General features: G+C 44.4%; 1 protein-coding gene across 7 annotated transcripts in view; it reads left to right on the top strand.

Annotated features, from left to right (window-relative positions):
- The first annotated feature begins 2,804 nt into the window (after positions 1–2,804).
- NFKBIZ (NFKB inhibitor zeta) overlaps positions 2,805–27,984 on the top strand; it is a 39,833-nt gene continuing 14,653 nt past the window's right edge. For 2 of the 7 annotated variants that reach the window (XM_061366019.1, XM_061366022.1), the window contains exons 1-11: positions 13,698–14,014; positions 14,414–14,553; positions 15,443–15,479; positions 15,571–15,677; positions 15,773–16,536; positions 16,955–17,060; positions 17,384–17,530; positions 17,886–17,949; positions 18,348–18,517; positions 19,164–19,274; positions 19,392–19,559. In XM_061366019.1, the coding sequence (XP_061222003.1) occupies positions 13,783–14,014; positions 14,414–14,553; positions 15,443–15,479; positions 15,571–15,677; positions 15,773–16,536; positions 16,955–17,060; positions 17,384–17,530; positions 17,886–17,949; positions 18,348–18,517; positions 19,164–19,274; positions 19,392–19,559 (2,046 nt within the window). In that variant the 5' untranslated portion in view covers positions 13,698–13,782. Of the gene's footprint in view, positions 2,826–13,697; positions 14,015–14,413; positions 14,554–15,442; positions 15,480–15,570; positions 15,678–15,772; positions 16,537–16,954; positions 17,061–17,383; positions 17,531–17,885; positions 17,950–18,347; positions 18,518–19,163; positions 19,275–19,391; positions 20,632–27,984 lie in introns of those variants that run through there. The other 5 variants (XM_061366021.1, XM_061366020.1, XM_061366023.1 and 2 more) reach the window with 5 other exon arrangements.

Genomic DNA, 27,984 nt, shown 5'->3' with positions numbered 1-27,984 from the left:
ACGGGGTGGCAGCCCGCTCTGAAGAGTCTTGCAAAAGAGCTTCCAGAGGGACGTGTTTATTGGAGTTCAGGAGGCGAGTGGCATGGCAAAGGTATCTGCACTGAAAGAACCATGACAAAGTCATGTGTTTTTTCCCCTCTCACCATCATGTGCTCAGTTCTTTCCACTCCTTCCTTGGTTTTCCCTGGGCTGGGTGAGTCACACTTTCCAGTCCCGCCTGCCCTCTTTCTCTGCCTGAATCAGCTTGTCTCAGGGATTTTGTCACTTGCTGTTGGCAAGGCAGCCATTGCTGTCTTTAGCTGTTTCTTCCTTCTAATGGTTTCTTCCCTTTCGGCTCCATCTTTGCCATTTTTGATCTCTGTATTTGCGTTATTGTTAACAACTTCTCCTACATCTCATTTTTGCCTTTGTTTTAATTAGAAAAAGTAGAAAAATAGTTTAAGAAAAAAAGATACTGTCATAAAAATGCAATAAAAAACATTCAAGAGCTCCAGTAGCAAGCAGATTTTAAAATTATTTTATAGAATGCAAAATGTGTCCAATATATATATCTTTCATTCCAAACAATTTCATATATGCTGTTTTAAATGTAGGTTCTCTACCACAACAAATTTCTTCCTGATCTTCTGTTGTCCCTATTCTTCTGCACAACAAATATTGCTACCAGAATATTTTGTTTCTGACTGGACTAATGACTCTTCACCCTGCCCTTTTGCACATCAGCTGTTTGGCCGTGGCATTATTACTCTGCCTTTCTGGTTTCCTCTTTGTTTCTTGTCATATTTGGATTTTCCTTTGCTTTGCAGCAGGGATTGCTTGTTTGCACAGATCAGTAGTTCCCAGGAGGGTGCTGAACATTGACAGCAAATGACAAGGGCTCCCCATAGCTTTAGGAACCAGAACACCAGAGCTGCCCTGATTCAAGAGGCAGTGACTCCTGGGAAGAAAGTGATGGAGCAGCTGGATGAACTGAGTGGTGCTCCCAGTGCTGCTCCTACTGTCTCTGTATTTTGGGCCATCCATGCCCCTCTGGGGCTGCAACCTGTCATCTTTGCAAAGAGACATCTTGGTACCTTGTGAAGGCACCCAGAGGCCTCATGGATCCCTGATGGCAGCATGTTTTGCTCCACAGTTGCTGCAAGAGAGAGCAGGGCATGAATCTGGCTGGGGCACTGCCCTGCCACACACTGGACAAGACTGGTGGCTGTGGGCCTTCAGTGCATGAATGAATACCAACCTTGGCTGGAACAAACAGCCCTTATTTTAAAGAAAAGCATTGAACCCATCAAGATTATCAGTTGTTCCAGTGACATAATACGTCTGTGAACAGGAAGATGGAGCCTATGCTGCATTTCCTGCCTGCACAGGAAAGGTTTCAAAATTACCACCTTTTGGAAAGAGACAATCTCTCCTATGTCCCTCCTGCAGCTTAATGAGGCAGGGCAAGGGTAGAATCTGAGGGGGGGAGTTGTTTGGGTGGTTCCAGTGCAGGAGGCAGGGGGATAAGTGGTTCAGTGCTTTTACCTTGCTGGTGCCAGTGTGTTGCCTCTACTTGAGAAGGGGTACTGAAAAGCACTGAAGCCAGGGTGTGTTTGCTCTGAGATTTGGGTGTCTGCCCTTGCTTGCTGTATTTTATAAGCATGGTGAATCCTGGTCTGTACCACTGCTGAAAGAAGAAGCAGGAGTATGATTCAGATGGATCTGCTAATTTTTTAGGAAAATCCTGGAAACTCCTTCAGTGCTGAAGGTTGTATCTCCTGGAGAAGGTGCCTGTTTTACACCTGATACATCTGTGATAAAGGAGAGGACCCCCCACCCCCATCCCCCACCCCCCATTTTAAGGAAACTTCTGGCTGTATGGAGCTTTCATACTTATGCTAGCCCATGTGAAGTTCATCCCAACCTTTCTGAGGGCAAAGTCCTGCTGAAACCCAGGCAGTCACCAAGGAGATGTGTTTACCCTGCTCCACCTCCTAAAGGCTGGTGCTGTTCTTTATCTGTGGACACTGCATCTCTCTTGCTTCCTATGCGACCGCTACACAGGCACTTGCTTGTCCAGGTTACCCTGCAGCACCAAGATAGAAAAAGGCCACAAGACCTGCAGCTTGGCTGTTTGCAGCCACACAGGGAGCACTGCTGGCAGGAGGTGGGCGGGGAGGAGAACCTGACCCTGTCAGGAATGAAACCCCGCCACACTGTACACTACAGATTTTTCCTCACCCCTCTATTGTACATCCCTTTTCATTGTTCTTGCTGTGAATCTCATATCAGTGACTTCTATACCCTTTTTTTGGCAGCATTACACTAGCCTGGGGTTTCCTGCCACCTTCTTCGGAGGGGGAATGTCCCTGCCAGGGCTCACCCTGCCTGGGAAATTCCACCACACAGAGAAAGTCCAGAGAGCTACACTCACACAGCCCTCCTCCTCCACCCTGCCACTTCCTGTCAAATGGCATAACATCCTGCTGCCCTAGCCAGCGCTGAAAGAGAAGTGGTGTGGGATCACTGCAATAAAAGACTCCTTGCTTACTCAGCTGGGAGTTATGATAAACCGGGGGGGGGGCGGGGGGGGGGGGGGTTGGGGCGGTTGGGGGTGTGGTGTGTATGTTTATGAGACCTTTTTATAATTTTTTTTCCCTGTGACCAGAAAGCCAGAGTAAGCAGAACACGTGTGTGTGCTGGGGGGGGGGGGGGGGGGTTAGGGAGTTTCCTTGCTGCTGCTTCATTCACACAGACGTAGCCATAAGGATCAGATGCCTGTCAGGTGCAAAGAACTGGCTCATTTGCCATAGAGCTAATTCTAACTTCACTCCTTCGACATGCAGGTACACTATTATATTTGATTCATTGCTTAAAACCTGTAATTGATTGGAACAATACTGATTTCTCATCATTATTTTGGGATTTTTGGCTTCTAATAGCCTTGCAAGTGGCTTGTGCTATAATTGCCTGTGTACAGGGTTGGGTACGGAAGAAAGGCAGGATTTTGGGAAGCTAATGGGTGATAACTAAGTGTGAAGAAACCACAATGAATGGTGGGATTTTTGAAAGGCCACAGTGGATTCAGGGGCAAAATACCCCTAAATAGCATAGCTATGCTGGGCAATTTCTCTGAAACAATTGTTTTTTTCAGGGGAGGATGTTAAGAAGGATGGATGCATGGATGGATGGATGGATGGGAAGCTAAGCTAAGCTCAGCTCTGGGAGCACTGAATGGAAGAAACATTTTTAGTGGAAGCAGGTGTTTTGTATAAACTTGATTAGAGTTTCTTTTCTGGCAGGTCATCAGTAGTTCTGGAATAGTGGAATGTCATCCTCATATGAGCCTGCCACCTTCAACAGGATAGGAATGAATTGTCATGCTGCAGTGTGAGACAACATAGGGAAGCATGCATAAAAATAGGGATCTATGCCTACTTTTTTGTAATTTAGTAAAATATCTGTGGGAATTAAGAGAAGTAAGTTTAATTAACTTAAACTTGACTTTAAAATCTGTTATGCTAAGGGCTTTATTAACTCAAACAATAAACTTCTTTTCATTGCTTGGTGAGGGTTTCTCTGGTTTACCACAAGGTCTATTATGCAGCATCTTGGTTCATGACCTGTGCCCATATCTGGCAGGCATGAAGGCAGCTCAGCACTAAGCTTGTGCTTGTGTGGATGCAATGTGGTCTGGGTTTTAGACCCCCCCAGATTTGGGGGCACGTTTGTACCATGATGTCATCAGAGACTTGAGTGTGGCTGCGGACAAGTGGTTTTCAAGTACTTTAGATGGAAGCCAGGTATTTTCAGCTGGGACACTTTGGTTTGCCTGGAGGCACACAGGCACAGAGAAGGGGTGATACCCTGGGCTCTCCCTCAGCCAGACTGGGTGACCAAGGTCAGGGACGAATGTCACCTAGGGACATTGGGAAGAAGGCCATGTATCTGCTACAAATGAAACTCCAGTATCATCTTGGTTCCCAAGGCAAGTGATTTATTTTTGGCTAATTAGATGTTTTATTGACTTTCTTTACATCAAGCCACATGTTTCCCATTGTGCTTAATAGCAGTGGATAGGCGGAGTGTGTGTGTGTGAAGGCACTCCTATCTGTCTCTGGATTCTGGGCACCAGCTGAGCCCTGGGCTACCTGGGGAAGATGAACAGCCCCAGCCCTGCAGTCTGCCCTGCCTACATCAGAGCCCTGCTGCCACCTCAGAAGTAGTGGTTGGGATATCATCATCATCATTATCAACTAGCTGCTGGAAATGGACTTCCAGCAGCTCTCCTGGGTGCTGAGAAGCCTCCTCACCCCTGGGCTGCCTGGAACAGTGAGGTGGCAAGCACAGCAGGATCTCTCCCCTTGGCTCTGCCTTGTGCTGCAGCTAGGATGGTATGTTCTGGCTTTGCTTCTAGTCCTGGGGCTTTCAGAGGACAGCAAAATTCAGTCCTGCTGGTGCTGCTGAGAAATCCCTGTGTGACTTTTCACGTTCCTAGTCACAAGCTCCTGAGCCAGAACGTGCAAAACTGTCTTTACTCTTGCGTTCTTCTCAAGAAATTAGCAGGAAAGTAAAAGGAAACTTGAACATTCATGGGCCAGCTTTTGTGAAGGGCAGTGTCCTGTCAGACAGGATGTGTCTGGCTTCAGTTGGTGTCTTTTCCCAGCTAGGAACTGGAGGAAGGAGACAGTGCCTGGGAACAGAGCTCTGCACCATGCCCCACAAAATCAAAGAATTTATTTCCAACTTTCTTTATGTTTTATGCTAACTCATGCACAGTTTACATATTACAGTAAATTTGTTGCTTGTCATTTATTTCTTTCTAAATGTGCAGCAACTGGCTCTTAGAAGTTTAGTTTCTTGCTTAGAAGCAAGAAAGAACACAGTACCCTTCTCATGATACTAATATTCTTTATGCAGACATAGGACATCTGTGGTTGAGACTTAAGTGACAGAAAATTCTGATCCATAGACGGAGCAATATTGTCCCAGTTGTCCTGACACACTTTTAAGTGAAGATAAATCTTGCCCCAGTATATGCAATTCATCCCATGCATAGGAAAAGTTTTGTACTTCTGCTTGGAAGGAATCTAACCTTTTCCCTGCCATAATAAAATTTTGCTGCCTTGGTTTAGGTGCTTTTTTAAATGAGAAAATTTCCTGTTTATTGAGTATTTTCTGACTAATGAAGGACTAAAGCTGACTTTCAGGACTTTCCCCAGGTCAGCCAGTTGTGTTTTGAAAGCTGAAATTTCTCTAGTGAATGGAAGTCTGAATTAAAGGCATTTAAACTCCATAAACTGGAAAACAGTGAAATAAGATCAAGGTATAAGACAAGGGCATTCCCTTCAATGATCTTTGCAATGTTAACATAGTTCAAGTGTCTTTTACTGTGGTTGTTTTGTTTCTGCCTGGGCTTTCCTGCGTGCTGATCTGCAACCTTGAGCTGGCAGTATGTTCTCAGGCTGTGTAGGATTGTGCAAATCAGTGCTGGGGCTTCCTGCAGGTGTTGTTCCTGCCATGCAACCACAGCACAGGTGATCTGCATGTGTGCTGATATTGTGGCTTGGGATTTCTGGACTGGTCAGCCCAGTTGGATTTGCTGTCCAGTATATGTGACTGGTTTGCCATGTCCAAGAAGTGGGTAAATTTTCCACATCTGCCTGGATAACGTTTTTGAGAGGAAAAACACATTTGGGAAGCTTGGATGTAACCTTAGACAGGTTGCCAGTTGCTACACATAAATTGAGAGACTAGGAGCACAGGGTCCCAGGTAGACTGTAGTTGGAGAAATTGTATTTTTCTGGGTAAGAGTCTCACTGAGATGAAGCAGTTTTTCCTCCTGTTCCTGTACTGAAGAGTTGAGTGGCAATGCTGCACTGGGACAGCTCCCTGCTAGAAAGGGGTTTTGTTTGACAGGTGATCCTTGTCTGTGAAAGGTAGGAAGACTGAAATTGAAGTCCACCAGAGCCTAACTCATCCTCTGTGCTATAAGCACATGCTCCTGCACCTGACAGCAGAAAACAGAATTAATGTGGATGCAGAATGACAGGTTTTGGCCCAGGCTGGTTGCCTGAGTTAAGAGGAAAAAGGTCTTCAGTGTGAGTCATGAGGAAAACTGATGCTTTCCCCTTCAGACCTACACTGGGACTCCCTAACAGCACTGAGAAACTGCACTAACTCGCTTTCTACATGGGAAGACTGGAACAAGCAAAACATTTTAAGGCAAGGATGCGCACTATTTACCTCATCTATGTACATACAGTATCCTTTACAGGTGGTACATGACGCTGCCCTTTGCTATGGGGAAACAGCCTTCTGCTCTCTATTTGCATGCTGTGACATCAGTGGTACATGTATTTCTCAGCCATGAGTTCCTACTGCAAGGCACTAATGAACTAATAAGGTATGTGAGCTTATGAGAAAACATGACTAACCAGGGCAGTACATTGAGAGGAATGTCCACAAACACAAGGTGCAACTATGGGGAAACTCTTTACTTGTACAGAAATGAGATCCACTTAACCACCTTTGTAACCCTTGCTGGTTTTGGGTTTTCTTTTCCTCTGTACTGATTTCAGCTGCTTTCTGTATGCAGTGAGAAAAGATCTACTTAGGAGCAACCCAATTTCAGAAAAAAAAAAATAAAAAAAAAAAAAATTCAAACAGCCTGAGAGAAAAAAAGAGAAAAACTGAGGACATTCTCTGGATCAAAGGAGCAAGCCCCAGAAGAAAACATGTTAAATAAATAGTCTGAGTTTTCCTTTTATATGAAGAATTATATATGCCCCTTTTGAAGTTCAGGCTAATCCCAGAATATCAATTTTTGAGACCAATGCCTAGGAAAAAATGTAGCAATACAAGTATAGCAAAAAGGGAAGAAATACTAAATCCTCTGTACTGGCTTTTAGAGTGAAACTGTGTCATGGCCTATTTCCAACCTGCTGACATGTGCTCTACTAAACTGTTAAAGCAAACACAGGTATTGATCCTGAACAGTTTCTAGGAGTGGAATAGTTACTAAGCTTTTATCTCTTTTTCTGGATGCTATTCTGAAAGCAAACCACATGTTACACCGCATGGCTTGGGGTTTGTGTACTGTGTGGAAATGCTGCTAGGCTACAGAGGTGTGGGGGTGGTGTTTTCACGCCTAGACTGACAGTCTGCACAGGCGTTAATTACATCTATTGGAGAAAAGGAATATTTGACATCCACACAGCAAATATTTACTTGTGTTAAGCAACTGGGTTGTAAGCTATCAGTTTTATTTCCAGTTTGAGAAATACCACAAAGGTTATACTTCTCCAGAAATGCACTGCAAAACTGAATTTGTGTAAATAGTAGTTTGTGCTCTGCCTCTTTACCTAGGAGCTGATCCTCATCTGACGCTGCTGCTTAGGAGATAGACAAAGAGAGATGTTCATTCTATTCCCATGCTCACTGAACCATAGGCTGCTCCAAGAGCTGGCATGTTCCTCACTTGGAGTTAGGAAGGACTGTGTCTGGCAGAGTGATTACGTGCTGGTATAGAGGGAAGGCAAAGCTCTACTTTCTTGGCTTGGTTTATTTATGTATTTATTTGAAGCCTACATCCCCTATAACATTCACCCTAGTATGTGCCCTCGGAACTAAGCAGTGCAGGCACACTGATGTTGTAATGGTTAGTCCTTTCCTTACAGCTGACCAGCCACATCCGTACAGAGCAATAACCCTTACTCAGCCTTGGTTTCTTCTGAGCTCCATGTGGCCTCCCCAGGATGCACCTTCTGTTTGTTGGGGTTTGTGCTTGGGTTTGTTTTTTTTTCAACTGTTGTATGTGTGAAGGAGCTACAGCTTCAAGGGGATTTTCTGAGAAGAAAGAGCTAGAATGCTTTTTGGAGAGTAAGCTAATATAGAGGGAGACAACTAGCAGACTCCTGCTCAGGCTTCACCCAAAAAACCTAGTTTCTCTCAGAACTCAAGAGTTCAGAACTGAGCTCATGTAAGAGCACTGTTACCAGTCCTGGGACCAGGACGTGAGGATGACCTATGGGGCCACATCATCTGACCATATAGAGGTAGGGACATCTTCAGACTGTGTGCCTGGTCCTTGCCCTGCTCCCTTGTGTGGGCTTTGCGGGGCCAATTGCAGGCAGCTCTGCTGGAGGTTTCCTTTCAGCTGCCTTGCTGCCACTCCATGGAATGGCCCAGAAGTCTCCTGCCCTGCAGCATCACTGCAAAGCTCATGTCAGAAAGGATAGACCAAAGATTCCTGAAAGCAAGCAGCAAAACTTCTCCCTCAGTTTTAATTTGTGCTATCATTATTGACATGCTGTTCTCAGTATTAAGGGCCCAGGTATGAGAGAATATCTCATGGCTACAATTAAAAAGGGTGCTGACAAGGTGGAATTCTGATGAGAAACCCCAAAACACTGAGCAGGCTTCTTGATTTTGCTTTGACTTGATGCTGTGGCTCAGCTGTTTCTGTGTAATGAGAGCACAGCTACTGGAGATGAATGCAGAGGGGAAGCCCAGCCCAGCATGTACAGTGCAGCCCTTCCAGGTAAATGCTAGCAGTTTACATCCTGGGCATGACATGCTGTGGTACGGAATACCTCTTTGGCTAGTTTGGGTCAGGTATCCTATCTCTGCTTCCTCCCAGCTTCTCCTCCTCCCTGGCAGAGCATGAGGCTCAGAAAGTCCTTGGTCAGACTAAACATTCTGACCAGCAACTAAAAACATCGGTGTTATCATCACTGTTCCCAGACCAAAAGTCAAAACCACAGCGCTGCACCAGCTACTAAGAAGGAGAAAAATGACTGCTACTGCTGAACCCAGGACAGTATCCACCCCTTATTCCATACCATTCACATCATGCTCAGATCCCGCATTTTCAACATACCATCACTCTTATATATATACATATATATACATCCACAGAGAGAGAGAGATATCATTCCTTAGTGCATGGACCAATTCCTGTAAAGCTACTGAGTCCATTCGGTCCGTGATGTCAGGCTCCATCTCTTGTTACATTCTTTCAGAGCAGGAGAGGCTGTGTGCAATGTTCACACTCATGAATAACCTGGGCATTAGTGTCCATTGCTAAGTCCACCCCTTGATCATGAGTCCATCTCTATGTTGCATCTCTGCCATGATAGCCTGAGGTGTCATGGGCCCACCAGGCTCAAAATAATTCACTGTCCCCTTCAGCAGTTTCTGCAACTTGTTGTTGGGGACTCCATACAGCTGCCTTCCATCTCTGATGCTTCCAAAGCACTGGAGGGGCTCAGTGGACTAGATACTTACCCGTACTGTCCCACATGCCCTGCCACTCATGGGAAAAATCTCTCGGTCCTCGTATATCGTCGTCTAACCCTAGACAAGACCCAAACATGACTCAGCTTAACTTTCAAGATCAGACAAAATGGTCATGGGTAAAACACACTCTGTATGTGTGCCAACATGGTGATCCCCATCACATTCAGCAGGCAGGTCTCAAGGGCACCCAAAGGCCATTCAAAGCCCTCAGAACTCTCAAATTATGCTGCTATACTTGTCACTGGGGCTGGTATAGCTGCTGTGCTTGGAGCTGGAGTAGCTACACTGTCTGCTGCAGTTGGAGTTTGAGTAGCTGCTGTACTTGTCGCTGGGGTTGGTGTAGTTGCTGTGCTTGGAGTTAGAGTAGTTGCATTATCTGTTGTAGTCAGAGTTTTAGTACCTGCTGTGGTTGTCACTGGGGCTGGTGTAGCTGCTGTGCTTGGAGCTGGAGTACCAGCTGTGCTGCAGTGTAGCTGCTGTACTTGTTGCCGGAGTGGGTGGGAATGTCTCCCTCATAGGCTCACCACCCAAGGAGGGGAAAAAAGGTGTGTAAATGCCATACACTTCTATTATATACCTCCCAAAGTATAGGGGTGGTGACCACACTGGGAACGCAAGCCAGATCGGTTTCATGATCAATGAGTCTATTGAATTACATGTCGTTACCATAAAGTACAATGAAACAAGAAACTTAGCTCAAGACCCCCAGCCGATAAACACTAATATAGCAAATACCAGCTGTAAGTAGGGTACAGCATGCTGAAATTCTGAGATCAAGAGCAACAACTTTGAGAGCCAGTAAATCAGCATTGTGACAAGTGACTATTAATCTGAAACAATGAATGCTTATCACAAATACGATTAGACGCACGCCAGTCAGATGTGTTGTTACCTCAACCCTTCGTTCCCCACGCTGGGCACCACAAAGAACTGTCGTGGTTTAAGCCCAGCCAGCAAGCCAGAACCATGTAGCCGCTTGCTCACTCCCTCCCCTTCCTCCCCCCCGCTCCCGGAGAGATGGGGAGGAGAATCGAAAGAATGTAACTCCCCCAGGTTGAGATAAGAGCAGTCCAGTAACTAAGATATAACACAAACCATTACTGCTACCACCAATAATAATAATGATAATGGGAATAACAAGGGAAGAGAATTTAACTGCTCACCACCCACCGACTGATACCCAGCCCAACCCCAGCAGTGAACTAGCCCTTCCAGGTAACTGCCCCCAGTTCTACATCCTGGGCATGATATACTGTGGCATGGAATACCTCTTTGGCTAGTTTGGGTCAGGTGTCATGCCTCTGCTTCCTCCCGGCTTCCCCCCCTCCCTGGCAGAGCATGAGACTCACAAAGTCCTTGGTCAGACTAAACATTCTGACCAGCAACTAAAAACATTGGTATTATCAGTGCTGTTCCCAGGCTGAAAGTCAAAACCACAGCACTGCACCAGCTACTAAGAAGGAGAAAAATGACTGCTACTGCTGAACCCAGGACAGTTGTGCACAAGTCTCGCTCTCAGAAAGTGTTTTGGTAATCAAGTATATTGGTATAACCTAAGCCAAGACTGATTAGCTTTAATTCCATAATACCAATCCAGGTTGTGTTCTGAAGTAAGGGAAGAAGCAAAGTTTTCAAAAACAAATGCATTTTGTGTCTGATTTTTGTAGCTGTGTGAGATACCAATACAAGCATATCTCACTGTTTGCATGTGTACAGAGAAGAGGTTTCAGGACAAATGTTGCTAATACTGGCCGCTAGCTGGCATTATTGATATATCCCACTAAAATGGAGCTGGTGCAATAGAAACCGGTGAGGGCAGCGCTGGGTAAGCTGAGGCATTCACCAGCTCTGGAGGGTGATGGATTGCACTGAATTCGGCCAGAGCAGGCAGAAACCACCTGGGCACCACAGCCTTGTAATGCCTTCCTAGCTGACCCCTGCTTTTCCACAGTTTATTGCTGTCCATAGGTTTCCAGTCAGAAGAAGAGGTGACAAGCTTTTGGCCACCACCCTGCCCTGGAGGAGCTTTCTTAGAGTGAAGACATCTCACAGGGGTTTGGTCACCACAGATGTTACGTAGTGTTTGGGCCAAAACAACAAATACTCAAGGTCTGCAGCATTAATAACTACAATTTGTAGATGTAGCAATAATTTACCAGTAACTTGCATGGAAGCACTTTGAGAGCACAAGGCTGCTGGGAGCCAGCTCATCTTGTGCAACCGATGGGTGTGTGTATTTTTGAAAGAGCCTTGTTACGGTGCTCAGTGGAATTGGGAGTAGATTTATGCCAGAAGACCTGATAAATAAGATGTCACTGATGAAACAAGTATGAGATGAGGTATCAGAGTGTTGCCTGAAGCAGATTTTGCTTGGTAAGAGGAGAGCAAGTCACCAATTCACACTTCAGGAAAGTAGGAACTTTGGAATAGAAGAGAAAAAGCAATTCCACACTCTGATCCATTGGATCTGCTTTTGGAAAGCTGGGTTGTGGGTCCACCCCTCAGCCACTGAGCCTGCAAAGAGTGTTCAGGCCTGAAGGATCCCTGAGCAGCAAGTGCTTTTCAATGAGGAAATACTGAAAAGTGTGTACCTACGGCTAAGGTATTATAACAGATCTCAGGCTTCAAAAACAGCAGTGACCCACCTCCTTGTGTGTTTAAAACATACAGCTTGCTTTCACAAATCCTCACTTGCATAAGGAGGTTTGGAAATGAGGGAGAAGGTGTGCTTGGGAGATAGCTGCTGATGAGGGAGCAACTGAGTTTTCTCCTTTATTAGGCTGTGCTATTTCTGGCACTACTTGGCATCTGGTTTCATTTTATGGGTCACATTTGCAAATTGTACTGTGACTACATGAGTCAGTTTTACACAATGGTGTAAAACAACAGCCTTTGGAGTAGAAAAATGCTGAGCTAATTCCCAGTGAAACCCTTCCTTCAACTGACAGCAGAGGAAACATTTGAATACTATAAAGTAATTCACTCCTGCCTCCTCATGGGCTGATTAATATAATTTCATGTTGCACCTGTCCCATGTTTTTTTAATACAACTAAAACATGTATAATCTAAATTATAGATCTCCAATTTGCATAATACACTTTAGAAGTACTGTACTGTTTCACTACATATTTTTTTGTGTGGCCACAGAGCTAAAAACATCTTGATCGCAGCCTCATGGACAAAAAAGCACACTCCTATTTTAGAAGATGGTGACCTCAGTGGAAAAAGAGAGAGCAGAAATATTGGTTTGAGAAGTAGAAATCTGAGAAGTCTCCCCTGTGAATATGGGTAATAGCTCAGCTGTGTTGCTAACAGTAATCACAGGCACATGGTTTTGCCCAGTTTTTGTTTAAGCATTGTATTACTTACCCACTTCTCCCTGCTTCTTTCGACCACGAGGCTTTGCCATCACAGTATGGTGCAACCTGAAAACAAAATGACTTCTGTGTCTGTCTCCTGCTTATCACAACCTTTGATACCAGAGGGAAAGATGTGACTCATCTCTGTTGTGAGTAACTGCTCACATTTCCCTTCTCTCTGGATGCTGCACACGACCAAAAAAATCCCCATGCTCCCAACCTTGTGTCCCCAGAGCAGAGGCTTGGTAGGAGCGGGGTGGGTGCTCCCATGCCACCTTTGTGTTTGGGGCAAGGGGTACATGCCAGAGGTGATACAAGCCTGCATCAGCAGTGCTGGAGACTGAGGGTGATGCTTGTGGTTTCCATCTCTGCAGCTGCACAAGAGAATGGAAATTTGGGGTTGCATGCTTCACAAGTGAGGGCTATAAAGGCTGCAGGCCTCCACGGGAGAGGTCAGGGTGCAAGGTGGCACCCAGCTCTATTCATCCCCATCACAGAAACATAAGATGGGCTGGGTTGGAAGGGACACAAAGATCATCTAGTTCCAATCCCCGTGCCATGGGCAGGGGCACCTTCCACTAGACCAGGTTGCTCAAAGCCCCATCCAACCCGGCCTTGTACACTGCTAGTGATGGGGCAGCCACAGCTTCCCTGGGTAACCTGTTCCAGTGCCTTACCACTCTCATAGTATTTCTTCCTAATATGTAATATAAATCTATCCCCTTTTAGTCTAAAGCTATTCCCCCTTCTTCTGTCGCTACATGCCCGTCTCCAGCTTTCCTGTAGGGTCCCTTCATGTCCTGGGAGACTGCTCTAAGGTCTCCATGAGCCCTCCCGTTTCCAGGCTGAAGAGACAATGATCCCCACCACATCGGCGATGCCTGGGGCCCGAGCTGGGGAGCAGTAGATCGCAGCTGGGGCGGGGCGCTCCCCGATCACGTCTCCTCATGTCGTATCGCCACGCCCCGGGCACGGTCACGTCCCACCGTCCCTGGGGGGGAGAGGGCGGAGCCACTATAAATAGTGCCGCCAGTACCGCCTTCTTCCAGTTGCCGGCGCGTCGACTGCCCAGCACTGGCTGCGCCTGTGGTTTCTCCTCCGCCCGCCGCCCCCGTCCGCCGCCCGCCGCCTCGTGCCACCGCGATGATCGTGGAGAGCAGCCGGGACGCGACGCCCGATGGCGGCGACGGCAGCGCCCTCAGCAGCCCCATCAATCTCGCCTACTTCTACGGGGCGTCGCCCCACTCCAGCGAGGGCAGCTGCTCGCCGGCGCACTCCGGCCCGGGGTCGCCGGGCTCTGACTCGGACCTCTCGGTGAGCAGCCGCGGCGGCGGCCGGAGGGACGCCCGGGGCAGTGCCCGCCCCGCGCTGCAAGGTACTGCGTGCCCCCTCGGCGGTCCTGGCCCCAGTGGGGCGGCGGAAGGAGCGAAGCCGCCGCTTCTGCCCCGTCCCGTTCACACCGGCAGCGAAGCCGGTCGCGGACCCCTCTTGGTTTAAAAGCCCCGGAAGCGGTGAATAAGCGGGAGCCTCGCTTCTGCCAGGACCGTTCCGCCGGCGCTGCGTGTGTAGCGCCCGGTTCTTGCGGCCGTGGGGTCCCTGCTTGAGACGGTGGAGGGGGGAGCAGGAGCATCGCCTCGGCCTCTCTCTATTGAAACAGGAAGTTTAGGGTTTTTTTCACAAGCATTTCCGCTTTTCTTTGTTTTTTACTTTATTGTTAAAACGTGGAAACGCGATCAGTGTCTTGAACTCGGGTTTTGCATTCATGTTCCAACAGCTGAACAGCACATGGGGGGCGGAAAGCAGCACAGGGGACCTTTCCAGGGCGTTCGTGTGAAGAACTCCGTGAAGGAGCTACTGTTGCACTTCAGGAGCAGCAAACAGATGTCCTCGGGCTCCGCCACAGAGGAAGGCAAGGTAACCAGCATTTTTCAGCACTAACATAATTGCTTGAAATGCTTGATGAAGCTAACAAACAAACAAAAACCCACCAAAAACCAAACCAACAAAAAAAGGCATGCGATAAAGCCAGAAAGGAGCTTGTTGCTTTATCTGGTGTGGATGGAGTCAGTGTTTTTCCTTTTCAATACGTAATGGAAGAACACAGCTGGGAAGAAATTAGCAAGGAGGTTTTTTGTGGATGAAGGAGGCGCTTGAAAATGTTCTTACTAAGCTTTATTTTCTGAAAGGAGTTTGGATAAAGATGGGTTTGTGTTACGAAATCACAGAAACTCCCTGCTAACTTGGATGAGCTCATTCATTGTACAAGTTAGGGAATCTTCTCAAAAGAGAACTGTTTATTTATGCTGTTGCGCTCCTCTGTGAGGAACATGCAGTATAAAAGTAGACACACACCCCCCCCCCGAAAAGAGGAAAAACAATAACAATACAGGAAATTCTGGGCAGATTAAAGGGGGTTTTTCTTTTTCTGAGTGTATGTTTGTCACAGGAAAATTTTTGCATAGAAAAGTTTGTGGCATTGACGAAGTGTAAAATAGGCTTACTTATGTTAAAAAAAAAAATCCTCTGACCTCCGTAAGGAGTGCTTTTCTCTAAATTTTCTAGAATTTGTGGTATTGTAATGAATAGCTTAAAATAAGAAAATTGTTTTTTATTTAAGTTCCATGTTTCCATTTTTTAACCTTAATTAAAAGCAATTAAATTAGGGTTAGGCAGCCATGTACTAGAATTATTCTAAGGTATAATCTATGTTTATAGAAGCAAATTGTTGCTGCTTTCTTCTTGGTTTTGTTTTCTTTTCCCTGAAATATCATAATAATGGAATACTCTGGATTTCTCTCAAAAGGCACAAGGAGGATTGGTGAACTACGACCAATACACAGGTAAAAAAAATACCCTCATACATTTGTGCCTTTTTAAAGTTTGATTGTGAGAGTAACTTCCAAATGAGTTATAAACCTATTTTCTTCTCAGCAGAGCTGAAGAGCATACTAGGTCACAGTGGCAAAAGAAAGGCTCCAGAGCTGCTTTCTGATGGACTATCTTTTAAGCGCCAAGCTAATGTTCACCCACACCTCCTGGTAAGCTTTGTGTGATTAGTGGCTTCCAGAGTCAAATCACCTCCAACTTTTTGGGTCTTGTTTGGATTTTTCTTTTTCTTTTCTGTTCTTGGCAGACGCCACCCCAGACACCAACTTCTATGGATATCATGGAGGAGACTCATAAAAACATCCCAAAGCATGACAGCAATTCCAGTCTTCTTCAGAACATTATAAATATCAAGAATGAGTCGAGCCCCATTTCTCTGAACACGGTGCAGGTCAGCTGGTTGCCCACTGTGTCTAGTCACAGCTCATCTGGTGAGCAGTACCAGGAGAACCCAGGAACACAGGCTTTCTCCCCATCCCAGAAGTACCATGCATTCCAAGATCACACCTCACAGCATATGCTTGATGCGCCACAGCATTACCAGTTTCCTCCATCCCAGAACCAAGATTTGTCACAGACCTATTCTTCAGATGCCTCCCTGGAGTACAGGCCTTTTGCTGCCAATGACCAGTCTCCTGTCTACCAGCAGAATACCTTTGAGAGCCATGAACTGCAGTACTGCCCATCACAGAGCTTTTCCTCCCTCTTGAACGACTCTGAGGGTTCAGAGAGTATCTTTGCTCCCCTCCAGCCACTGAGCAGTGCCCACCTGCAGCCTGATGTCAGCCCCCACCCTCCAAACTTCAGCTTGCTTTCCACTAACATCTGTGATAGTCTGGAGCGCAGTGTCTCTTTGGCTACTCTGAATGTCTCTCTGCCTGACCAAAGCATCACCAGAACCACAACTCAGCTGGGAAAGTCATTTTTTCAGTGGCAGGTAGAGCAGGAGGAAAACAAACTGGCCAGCATCTCTCAAGAACAGTTCCTTGCAAAAGACTCTGATGGAGACACGTGAGTGCTCTTTACCTCTGCATTTCTGGTGTGAAAGACTGGGGGATGTGTCTGGGGTTTAGTGGACCCTGAGGTTTTAATGGAAGCAGTGTTTGTGTCACAAGTGCAGTAGTTTCACCAAGTGAAAAGTCTTGCTGGTGGGCTGCAATGCACAGAATTGCAGCACACTGAGTGGATAAGGTGTTTGTATTGTTGTAAATTCAGGTTCTTATCATTAGACTTTAATGTAGTAAATGGGGAAGAAAAGATTCTAATTCAGATGCTTTAAATTGCCCTGGGAGCAAGGTATCTGTGTTCCTGTCTTAGTGGTGCAGAGGAAGGCTGCAGAACACCCCTCCCATATGTTTGGATCTTTGTAATGTCTTGATTTGTAGTTTGTATGATGGTGTTAACTCTGTGTTTCACTTCTTCCCCACAGCTTCCTTCACATTGCTGTTGCCCAGGGCCGACGAGCACTCTCCTATGTTCTTGCAAGGAAGATGGCTGCCCTGCACATGCTGGATATTAAGGAGCACAATGGCCAGGTGAGGTTCTCAGTCTGTGCACTTCCTTGGTGCACCTGAGTGCTTCTGCATGTCTGGACCTTGGGGAAGATGTGGTGAAATGTTTATTTAATATTAACCCTGAGATTTAGCATGCATACTAACATTAACCTTGAGCTATTAATACTTCCTGGGATCACCTTGAGCTGGTAAAACACTGTGCTCTGCTTCATTTATCCTGACTTCCTGGTATTCATAATCACTGCTTAAATAAAACCAGGTAGCTAGGCTTTTTGTTTGTTTTAGTTGCTTTTTCCTGTTAGAGATCAGATGACGAATAATTTGAGTTTTCTTGATGTTTGCAGAGTGCTTTCCAGGTTGCTGTGGCTGCCAATCAGCATCTTATTGTGCAGGATTTGGTTAGTTTGGGGGCTCAAGTCAACACCATGGACTGCTGGGGTAGAACACCATTGCATGTTTGTGCTGAGAAGGGGCATGCCCAGGTCCTTCAGGTAAGTCCAAGCAGGTCCTGATGGTTAATGCATCTGCCCTGACGGGTAATGCTTCTACATTGTATTAGTTGTCTTGGGAAACTCTGGAAACGCCACTCCTCCCTTTATATTTCTCTGTGTAGCCTTGTGAGTATGTCTCAGGGTTCTATGGTAATGGCTTGAAGTGAGACTGAATTTCACAATCAAGTTCTCACTGTTTTAGACTAGTTTGGTGGAATCCTCTAGTCTATGAAAAAAACAAATCTCAGTGCCATTATTTATTGTAACTTTGTTGCAGTAAGGCTGTATACAAACTTGGGGAAGGAATATGTGGTTTGGATAAGACCAAAATGCATACCTGTTCCCACTTTTGTAGGCAATCCAAAAGGGAGCCATGGGAAGCAATCAGTATGTGGACCTTGAGGCAACAAACTATGAAGGTGAGTAGTGAAGAGGTTAATTTATAGAGCTATAGGATGCTATAATGTTTAATAGCTGCTGATGTGAATGTTATCATGGATTGAGAATCAATAAAATTGAGCATATCTTTGCCAGGTTGAGCTTCACAATTACAGTTGAAATTACATTAGAATTGATATATCTGTCAGATAAAAAAGTGGCTAATCTGTGCCTGTCAGGACCTCTTTCCTCTTACATGCAATTGCTGTGTTTGGCATGGGGAGTGTAGGTAATAATTGTCTATTATTTAAAATATTTGAGTGCCAGCAATGTGTCAGTGGGTGCAGAACCCAGAATCTTCGCCAGCAGAGATTCCATTATAACAGCTCTTTCTCATGGGCATTTGTTAATTAATGATGTGATGTTTTTTAACATTAAGGTTTGACGGCATTACACTGTGCTGTTCTGGCCCATAATGCTGTGTTGCATGAGCTGCAGAACAGTCGGCCACCTCACACCCCTGAGGTCCAGGAGCTTCTGTTGAGAAACAAGAGCCTGGTAGAAACCATCAAGATTCTGATACAAATGGGAGCCTCTGTTGAAGCTAAAGTAAGTAAAATGGCTTTGTCTGAAGCGTTAGATCCAGAGAGAATGTGGGGAAAAAAAAATGTTCTTTTCTCCTATGCCACGTTTCAGTGTTATTACAAAGGAAGTAGACTAATTTGAAAGCTTCCCTGCATCTTAATTTACCTGAGTGGAATGAGAATGTTGCCTTTATTCAGAGCAAGGTATTATCAATGCAGATGAACCCTGGAGAAAAAGGGAAGTGTGACCGTCTTAATTTCTGGATTAAGAATGATGCTACGCTGGCTGCAGTTGGTTGTGTCTTAAAAGTCAGAGTGTGTTTGGAGCACTCTGAGGTGTATCCAGAGTAATAGGGTGCTGGTGATACTTTGTTCTTGAACTGCAAATTTTAATTAAAAACTGCTTACCTGTCCAGTTTAGGTCTGTGCTGGGGCAGACATTACTTGATGTGACACTTGATATTTTTGCTACGAAAACTCACTGCCAAATAAGATCTCTCCATTGTTCATTATGTGTTCATATTACGATGCATATTCAAACTGACTTTCAGTGAGTTGTTAGTGTCAATATGTTTGCTCAACACTGCAGTTACTCTTTCTGTTTTGTCTGCATGTTCACCCTGGATAGGTGAACCACCTGCAGGGAAGACTAACAGTTTCTTTTTTTATAGGATCGGAAGAGTGGTCGTTCAGCTTTACATTTGGCAGCAGAAGAAGCAAACCTGGAGCTCATTCGTCTCTTTTTAGAGCTGCCCAACTGCCTGTCTTTTGTTAATGCAAAGGTACAGTGATTTTTCTGGAATGCAGATATAATCTGGTATGTGCATGTGCGTGGCACTGTGACTGTCCTGAGACTAATGCCCTGCCTTTACTTCATGGACCTACTTTGTCTTCTTCAGGCTTATAATGGCAACACAGCACTCCATGTGGCTGCCAGCCTGCAGTATCGGGTGAGTCAGTTGGATGCTGTGCGTCTGCTCATGCGAAAGGGAGCTGATCCAAGTGCCAGGAACTTGGAGAATGAGCAGCCAGTTCATCTGGTTCCTGATGGCCTTGTAGGAGAACAGGTAATAAAAAAATCAAACAGCCTTCTCCTTTGCTCCCATCTGTCCCCATCTACACAAAAGCCGTATTCCTCTCCAAAAGTTTCTTTTGGTTTTTGAGTTGCAGCTTTTGTGGAAAATACATAGCAAACACCATTTTACTCATGGATCTTTGGCTTCAAAGTTAGGACCAGGGAAACTGTACAAAGACCTGAAATTATAGATTTCACTGGCTTTTTTTTCATCTCAAAAGCTTTTTCCCTGTCAAGATAGGATTTTTCTTTGTAACCTTGTAACATATTGGAGTGTAATACACCTTCTCGTGTTCATTTCAGTATGGCCCGAGATTGTACTATTGTTGCTCTTGTCATAATTAATAATGGCAGTTCTTAGGCCTGAGTAACAGGTGAAGAAAATCCCTCTTTCCTAGGAGCTATACAAATACATGAAAATGGTGACTCTTGACCCAAGTAGCTAATAACTTAAGCAACTGAGTAATTCTTTTGCTTTTCATTGATTCAAATGCTGTAAAATTGGATCAATTCTGGAGCAACTGTACTCAAACCTGGGCTCAAATAAATGAGGAATGCAGAACTGGGTCTACGGTTGGGGTTCTTTTTCAGATTGACTCATGTTATGATGATGAATGCTAATATGTTTGTCTTTCTTGTCTCCAGATAAGACGTATCTTAAAAGGGAAGGCGATTCAGCAGAGGGCGTCCCCATTTTAAGCTCCGTGCTCCTTGGAGTTCAGCAACTCACACTCACTGTCAGTCAGGCAGTCCTAATATATCTGTAAATAGACCATTTGCCTGGTGTGGGCAAATGTTAGTTGTTTCTATGAAACAAAAGTATTTTGTTCACTATCATATAGTGGGTTATATAAGAATTAAAAAAAAAAAAAAAAAAAAAAAACAAACAACCCAAACCCAACAAACCAAACAAAACCTAACAATCAAATTCCTCTGAGCAAATGGGAATGTTTCATTCCCAAGTATGTGGAATATTTGCCTGGATACCTGGATTTCCTAGCTATGTCAAGTCTGACTTTGTTTAAACAGTCTGAGAAATGTCAACGTTGCAGAGCTTTTTTTTTTTTTTTCCTCACTTAAAACATTAAGTGCAAAAGAAATTAAATATTTTTATTTGAACATTTATTTATGTAACTTTGTAGCTTTCTTCCTCATGCAGGATTGTACACAGTCACTGTCATTATTTGTACAGCTGTATATAGTTCTAAGAATCCACTGACCATTTGGGGAATGAACTGAAGAAACAAGTTCCTTTATCTTGAACTTGCAAATTACATGTAGAATTTTGATACTGTACTGGTGCAAACAGAATTCTGTTGTTTAGAAAGGCTGAAAATCAGAAGTACCATTAGAGTGTCCGTAGCACTGATTTGTGTATGCCTTTGGAGTTCTTAATGAAACACAAAAAGTTCAGAGGACTACATCAGTTTTTCTTGTACCCAGGAGGTTTTTCTTTTGATGGGACAATAGACTGAGGGAGAAAGATCGTGACTTCTGTAGTCTGTGTATAACTTTATTGTACTTCAGAGAGTATGATCTTGATTCAGTGAAAGTATTTAGCATGTACTTAACTGTTGATGCATGCTGAAATATCTTCATATTAATCGTAATACTTCAACATGTATAAGCCCCACTAGTTTCAGTAGGACTTGAGCACATGCTTAAGTAGTCTGCTAAATTGGGCTCTGGTTAATTTTAGAGACTTGGTGTTTTTCACCTTCTAAGCAGAGTTAGTCCATTTATGGTTTTACCTTATAGGTATGGTGGCTAGCCAAGTAATATTTAAACTTGATGTTTTTCTATTTTTTAATAATTATGGGTATTAATGCAAAATATATACTTGCGATGCTCTATGCTTATGTTCTGTTGGAGAAGGCTTCTTCCTGTCACTTTCTGAGTGATGATGCTGGGCTGTGATCCAGTAATATGTTCTCTGTATGATTTTTGCTCTTAAACTGGTTTTGCCTCACATGCAGTTCTGTCTTAACTGTTCAGTCTGATTGTGCTCTTTTGACAAAGTATGTCTTGTATACAAGCTAAGTAAAAAAAATCTGATATGCAGAGAATTAGTTGCAGTGTATTTCCTGAGGGTTCTTATGTAACTTGTGATTGAATAAACATGTTAATTAAATTTTGGTGGCTACTGTCTGTGATACAAATGATAATGAAATCAAGCTTGAGAGAGAAGTGTATTAGCAGGGTAATCCTGTTGGACTGGTGAATGTTCATCCTGCTGTTTAATGCTTTCTCTTGTTTGATGCTTGTTTTGAAGCTGGTGCTTCGGTGTTTTGGATCATACATCATGCAGTTGTATTGCCTCTGTATTTAGTAGATGTGCCCTAAATAGAGTTAATAGTCACCGGGTTGTTGAAATTGTGACCTGAACACTTCTCCCTGCATACTTGAGTGAGAGCAGCTCTGACAATGCCATGTTTCCCTATGACTTCCTTGCCTTGGTCCTTAATTCTTACAGCTCCGGTATAAGCAGTCGCCCTAGGATGGGTAGAAGTCTGCATGAGCAAATGAAACTATACACAGTGAAAGACTGTAATTGCTTCACACATTAAAAAATGGTCCGAGCTGGCTATGACCTTTCAGGAAGAAGAACTGCCATCACAGACAGTCCCTGCTGAGCACTGTGCTGGTGGCATGACGACAGTCAAGAAAAGCCGATGAAGCTTTAGGATATGAAGGAAAGGACTGAAGAGAAACAAGAGTCCTTTTGTGCTACTGTATAAACCTGTTGTTCACCCCTGCTTCACTGTTTTTTGTGGTTAGGGTGTCCTGCCAGATCAAAATGTTTTAGGATTGGAAGAGGCTCAGAGGTGTGGAGGATCCTCCTTGCAGGGCGCATCCAAGCAAGCTAGGGCTCTTCAATTGCAAAAGTGATGTCTGACAGCAGGTATGACAGGCCTGCAGAGTCATGTCAGGCCAGTGAAACTGGATTGGGATGTACTACTCACTGTCCCTTCCAGCATGGGTGCTGGAGGTTGTTAATGAAGGTACTGAGTACAAAACAGACAGGATGTGTCCTTGAGATAGTAGAAAAATGTGTCAGAAACAAGACTTTTGCAGATGCAGAGAGGGCGTGGGTGTATGTTTAGAAGGAGGGCATTTTTGTGGAGAGTCACTTAAGAGAAAAACCATGTGAGGCAGTCCTCTCTGAAAGGGTGAAGTACCGTACTACAGGCTTGCCCTGTTCTCAGGGACTTGGTACCAGAGTATATTATAACCTGTGCTCAGATCATTGCAGTTAGGCTTTTAGTGGTTAATGAGTTCAGTCTGGTTCCACTGATACTGGTTGTGCCTTTCATAAGAAGAAAATGTTGGAAAATCATCTTGCAGGCAGTTGAACCCTTGTTGATCCTTTGCTTGAGTGCAAAAACACATCCCTGGAAGTCTCAAAAATAGCATTTGGTGCTGAGGTAAGGTGATGAAGAGGCTGAAGGTTTAGTAGATGAGAGTGAGCAATGATGATGGAGACTGGAAATAGAACTGAATTTCTAGTTAAGGTTTGCAAAGATTAAATGGCACTCCTACATGAACAGCTAATTGGGCCTAAATTGCATTGAAGATGTTATCTGCACCTCTCACTGCAAGTGATCCTGCTGCAGGGTTTTGGGTTTGCTTTGGCTTTTTTGTGGGTTTGTTTTTGTTTGCTTTTTTTGTGGGTTTGGTTGGTTGGTTGGTTGGGTTTTTTTTGATATGATGTGCCTGGTAGTACTGCTTCCATTTCACTTCCATTTTCTTTATAGGAGTTGTTGTGGTTTAAAACCAGTCAGGCAGCTCTTTCACTCACTCCCACCACTTCTTCCCCTACCCCTGCTCCTGGAGGGACGGAGAAGAGAATCAAAAAGAATGCAACTCCCACGGGTTGAGATAAGAACAGTTTAATAACTAAGGTATAACACAAACCACTACTGCTACCACCAATAATAATAAGGATAAAGGAAATAACAAGGGAAGAGAATACAACACCTCACCACCCGCCAACCAATAACTTGTCCCCCCAGCCTGACCAAGCACTGACTGATACCTCATCCAACCCTGCAGTCCCTAGCCCTTCTGGGTAACTCTCCCTTACATGCTGGGCATGATGTGCTGTGGTATGGAATACCTCTTTGGTCAGTTTGGGTTAGGTGTCCTGTCTCTGCTTCCTCCCGGCTTCCCCTCCTCCCTGGCAGAGCATGAGGCTCAGAAAGTCCTTGGTCAGACTAAAACATCATTGTTATCAGCTCTGTTCCCAGGCTGAAAGTCAAAACACAGCATTGCACCAGCTACTAAGAAGGAGAAAAAATTACTGTTACCTGTTAAACGCAGGACAGGAGGTGATACACAGGAAAAAGAATTGCTGGTGGGATATTCAGGCTCTTCAGATCAGCCAGGTGCCTGGCATTCTGTTTTTGGGTGGTGTTGACTGAGTTATCTCACAAAGAAAGGAAGTACCTTGGGTCTGTAGGGGTGGCAGAGCATAAGCGTGAGTTCAGACAATCCTTGAGCTCTGCTGGTGAGAGGCATTTAGCAAGTGGCACGGTGTCAAGTGGCTTTCAGTGGCACTCATGCCCTTCTGGAAGGGGTGCTCCTGGCACTCCAAGTTAGGAAATTCCTAAGGAGACACTGAAGTGTTTGAAGTTCATTTAACCTGCCAAGAGCCTAAATTCATTGTCTCAAGAGCTCAGTAGGGAACTTCAGAAGAAAGTATCTGTACTCTGAGTATAAATGACTCATGTTTCTCCCGTATGATATTGGGAAGTTCTGGCCTATCTGCCATGACAGAACTAGATGGGAAATAATCCCTTTTCACTGAAAGGTAAGTGACACTAAGTATTTAGCAGGCTGGTAGTATTTACCTGAAAAACTCATAGTGCTGGGAAAGTGCTGAATAACTTTTATTGATGTGGATGTAGGCACACTAGTTATTTTTCTGGCTGGAGTAGAGGCAGAAGAGACTCTGGCTTGGGTCCAAGTAGGAATATTAAGACACATGGAGCTTTGTTCCCAGGATGTTTCTGATTTGTTTGTCTAAGTAAGCCAAAAAAGGCAACCCAAAAGGGTTGCTTTTTTTATTTTTGTGGGCTACTCATCTGGCTGGAGTTGTGGAAGGCAGCAATCCACAATTTAAAAGAAACATGTTCTGCTTCTGGGGATGGAAATATACAATTTCCCACATTTATTGCTCATTTTATAATTTTATCAGAAAAGAAAAACATAGCCAGGAAGTGCACTCTTACAGAGATTGGGTGTGGTAAAAGCAACTGCAAAGATAGGACACAAACTCCTTGTTCTTCTTGCCTGATAGTTTGCTTATCTGGTTGCCTTTCTTTTAAAAATATAGGTGCTCCCCTGTGTAAGGGAAGAGCTGAGGATGGTTAAAATGCAGTGAACAGAGGAAAGTAAATAATGGATTCCTGCAGTTACATATCTGCCAAAAATTGACCTTGATTTTCAGTGCATTCAAAACAAATTATTCTATTGCTATCTACCTTTCTTAAGTGTTTGGTGGTGGTATTGGCTTGAGATACTGGTGGCTTGGGAGAGTCAAAACTGACTCCTCACCAGGTTGGTTAAGTGTAATACAGCCTCCAGTACTGCTACCTTTCACTTTTTGTGATTAAGACAAGGACAGCACCAGCAGTGCTGGTTCTGGCACTGGCCTGCACCTGGGTTTAGAAAGGCAAGTGTCACTCCCAGACATCAGCGCAACTTTGAAGGAGCATCTCACCTTCCTTCCCCACTGCCCCCAGGCCTGCACTGAGGGCTCACCTGGCAGCATTTTGCTACTCTGAGAGGAAGCCTTTCTTAGTATGCTTTATTAGAATTTATTAGAATTTCTTTTAGAAGATTACATACCAACCTTGAGAGGAGAAAGGTTTAGTTTTCTCAAGGGATAGACTGCTGATGTTTCTGCCTCTAAATGAGGCAGAAGTAGTCCTTAAATGAGTTGCATATGACAGGTGGCCTTGCTATCTGGGAATGTTCATCCATATACAAAACCCATATGTGCAGTTACATTTCCTGGCAGAATTTTGTGAGTACTGTTGACTAATGGACCAGTGTTTAATCTTAAAGCATTCCATTAGATCCTATCACTGTTAGCAAAAAAACTCAAGACAGCACTAGTGAAACTGGTAACTGCACTAGTGCAGAGGTGCAATACCAGAAGTTATCTCTTTTCAGATAGTTGTATTTGGGGGTTGGTTTCTCCTGCAGGTGCCTATCTTGGTCTTGATGGAGAAGAAAGGTAATATATCTTGGGCTGTGTTGGTTTAGTGTGCATTTATTTTCAGGTCTCGTGATTAAGAGGCTGACTCTGTAAGTCTTTGTTTTGCTGTTAGCTCTGAAAATGTGATCTAAGCTGGTTTGATAAGGTGGTTGCTGTACTAACCAACTTACACTTCACATGTGGTTTTCCACTTAGTTACTGGTGAAATTTCTCCCTTCCCCTTTGTTGGTGAGAAACCCTGAGGGAAAGATGACTAAGATGGTGTTTTAAATTTAAGAGGGGTAGCAGGTGATTGAAAGAAGTTGTCCATTACTTCTGTAAATCTGTCTGGATTGCAAGTAAGACTGTGGAGATCCTGACTGAACTGTCTTCATGTGGGTGCAGTGCAGAGATGCTTTCACATATGTTTAATGAAAGCCTCTAGCTCTGTTCAGATGGTCTTGGTCTCATGACATTTCGGTGCCATGGTAGATACCATTTGGTAGGTCATGTACCAAATGGTGCATGTTGGCTGTCTGTGGCTGGTTTTTAGGCTCCAAATAAAAGATCTCTTCAGCAGTGTTAACCTCTTTCCATCAACATGACCTAGGAGAGATGTAGAATTTGGTTCATTTCAGTCTGTGGCTCATTGAGACAGCCTTCGGTCATTGCTCTTGTGGCTCTTGAGGGCTTTCTGAGGAGGCCCAGAGCTGCTCTGTAAGCTTCAAACTCAAGCTTGCCATAAGAAAGGACTGGGACTACATAAACACTGCTGTTTGTGGCCAGCCAATAGACCCTGCAGAGCTGAGCAGGTACATCTTGTTATTATCCTCTGGTAGACCACAGGTCTTTGACGAAGGACTTTCACTCCTCTAAAAGCAGCCCAGTAAGTGATGTCAATAAATTTGCGGTTTCTGTAAGAAGAATTGGAAATTTGAGGTCACACCAATGCAAGATATTTAGAGATGCTTACAGTGCTACCTATGACCTTGTCCTTTGCACAGGGCTGCAGCTGGGCATAGTGTGCAGGAGTAAGAGCCGAATCACCAGTGGTAGCCTATGTGCATTTTGAGGGGAAGTGTTTTAGGAGCAATTTGAGGAAAAAACATCAAGACAGTAGTGTGCTTTTATCACTATTCATCAGTAGATTTCCAGGTGGCTTCAAAAGCCAGCAATAGTCACTAATCCCATCAGTTAGCTAAGAAGCCAGAGGCAGAAAAGGCTCTTCTGAAGATACTCAAAGAACCGCAGGAGCTTCATTCAAAGGTAGTGCAAGCTTGCAATAGTTGCCTGCTCTTTCTGAGTTTGCTGAATAATGTGGTGTGCAATGACTGATCTGTAAGTCATTCAGTATCCTTTTATAAGTAATTCACATTTAGTTCATGTTTTTTTGTGCACTCACTGCAGAGACCTTGCCTGGGATACTGCTTTTGCTCACTGCTGGGATTGCCAGGCTGTTCAGATCAGCCATTGGATGGAACCTCAAAACAAGCTGCAGTCTTTTTCCCTGAAAAATTTTATCTAAGCCATGATGGCTGGAACAGGAAGAGAAAAAGCAGACCCAGACTAGAGAAAAATACACCAGGGCAAATTGAGTGCATTGTGACTGCAGGGAACTCTAAGCCAAACCCAGGCCTCAAGTCTCATTGAGTTTTGTGACCATTTGGGGCAAAACTATGAAAGCCATTTTTAAGTGAGGTGAAACTGTATAAAGACATTTTAAAAAGCTAGTCATAAAACACGCTTAATTATTAGTGGATTTCTTTAAAAAGGGAGGGTAAATAGAACTAAGACATACACATTTGACTTACTGGTATGGGCTTTTAACAGTGCTTAAGATATCACCACGAGTGATCTGATGTAGCTATATAGTCTTCCTGTCAGGATGGGGAGGTTCAGCTCAAGACATAGGTGACTCACCAGGAGGTAACTATGTCATTGGGTCAGCTGCTCTGATGCTCAGGATAGATGGACTTCTCTTAACAAAAATAGTAAGGGGGTTGGGAGGAAGAGCATCTTTAAAAGTAAGCAGGTAGGAGAGGATGTTTTACTGCCTGGAATACACAGCTTTTATCCAGCTCTTCCCCTGCCCCTAGTTGCAGGCTGGTACGGGTTTTCATTTTTTCAAACTTTCTCACACATGTCTGTGAATAAAAAGCATGCATATGTAGAGTGAGTTTATAATATAGATCAATTTATTTTTGTACTCTGTAGA

This window comes from Neopsephotus bourkii, unplaced genomic scaffold (assembly GCF_033783945.1).
Source record: "Neopsephotus bourkii isolate Nb327-2 ecotype Australia unplaced genomic scaffold, CSIRO-AGI_Nbou_v1 NB_1293, whole genome shotgun sequence".
NCBI lineage: Eukaryota > Metazoa > Chordata > Aves > Psittaciformes > Psittacidae > Neopsephotus > Neopsephotus bourkii.
This window is presented reverse-complemented; position numbering and strand designations above follow the sequence as displayed.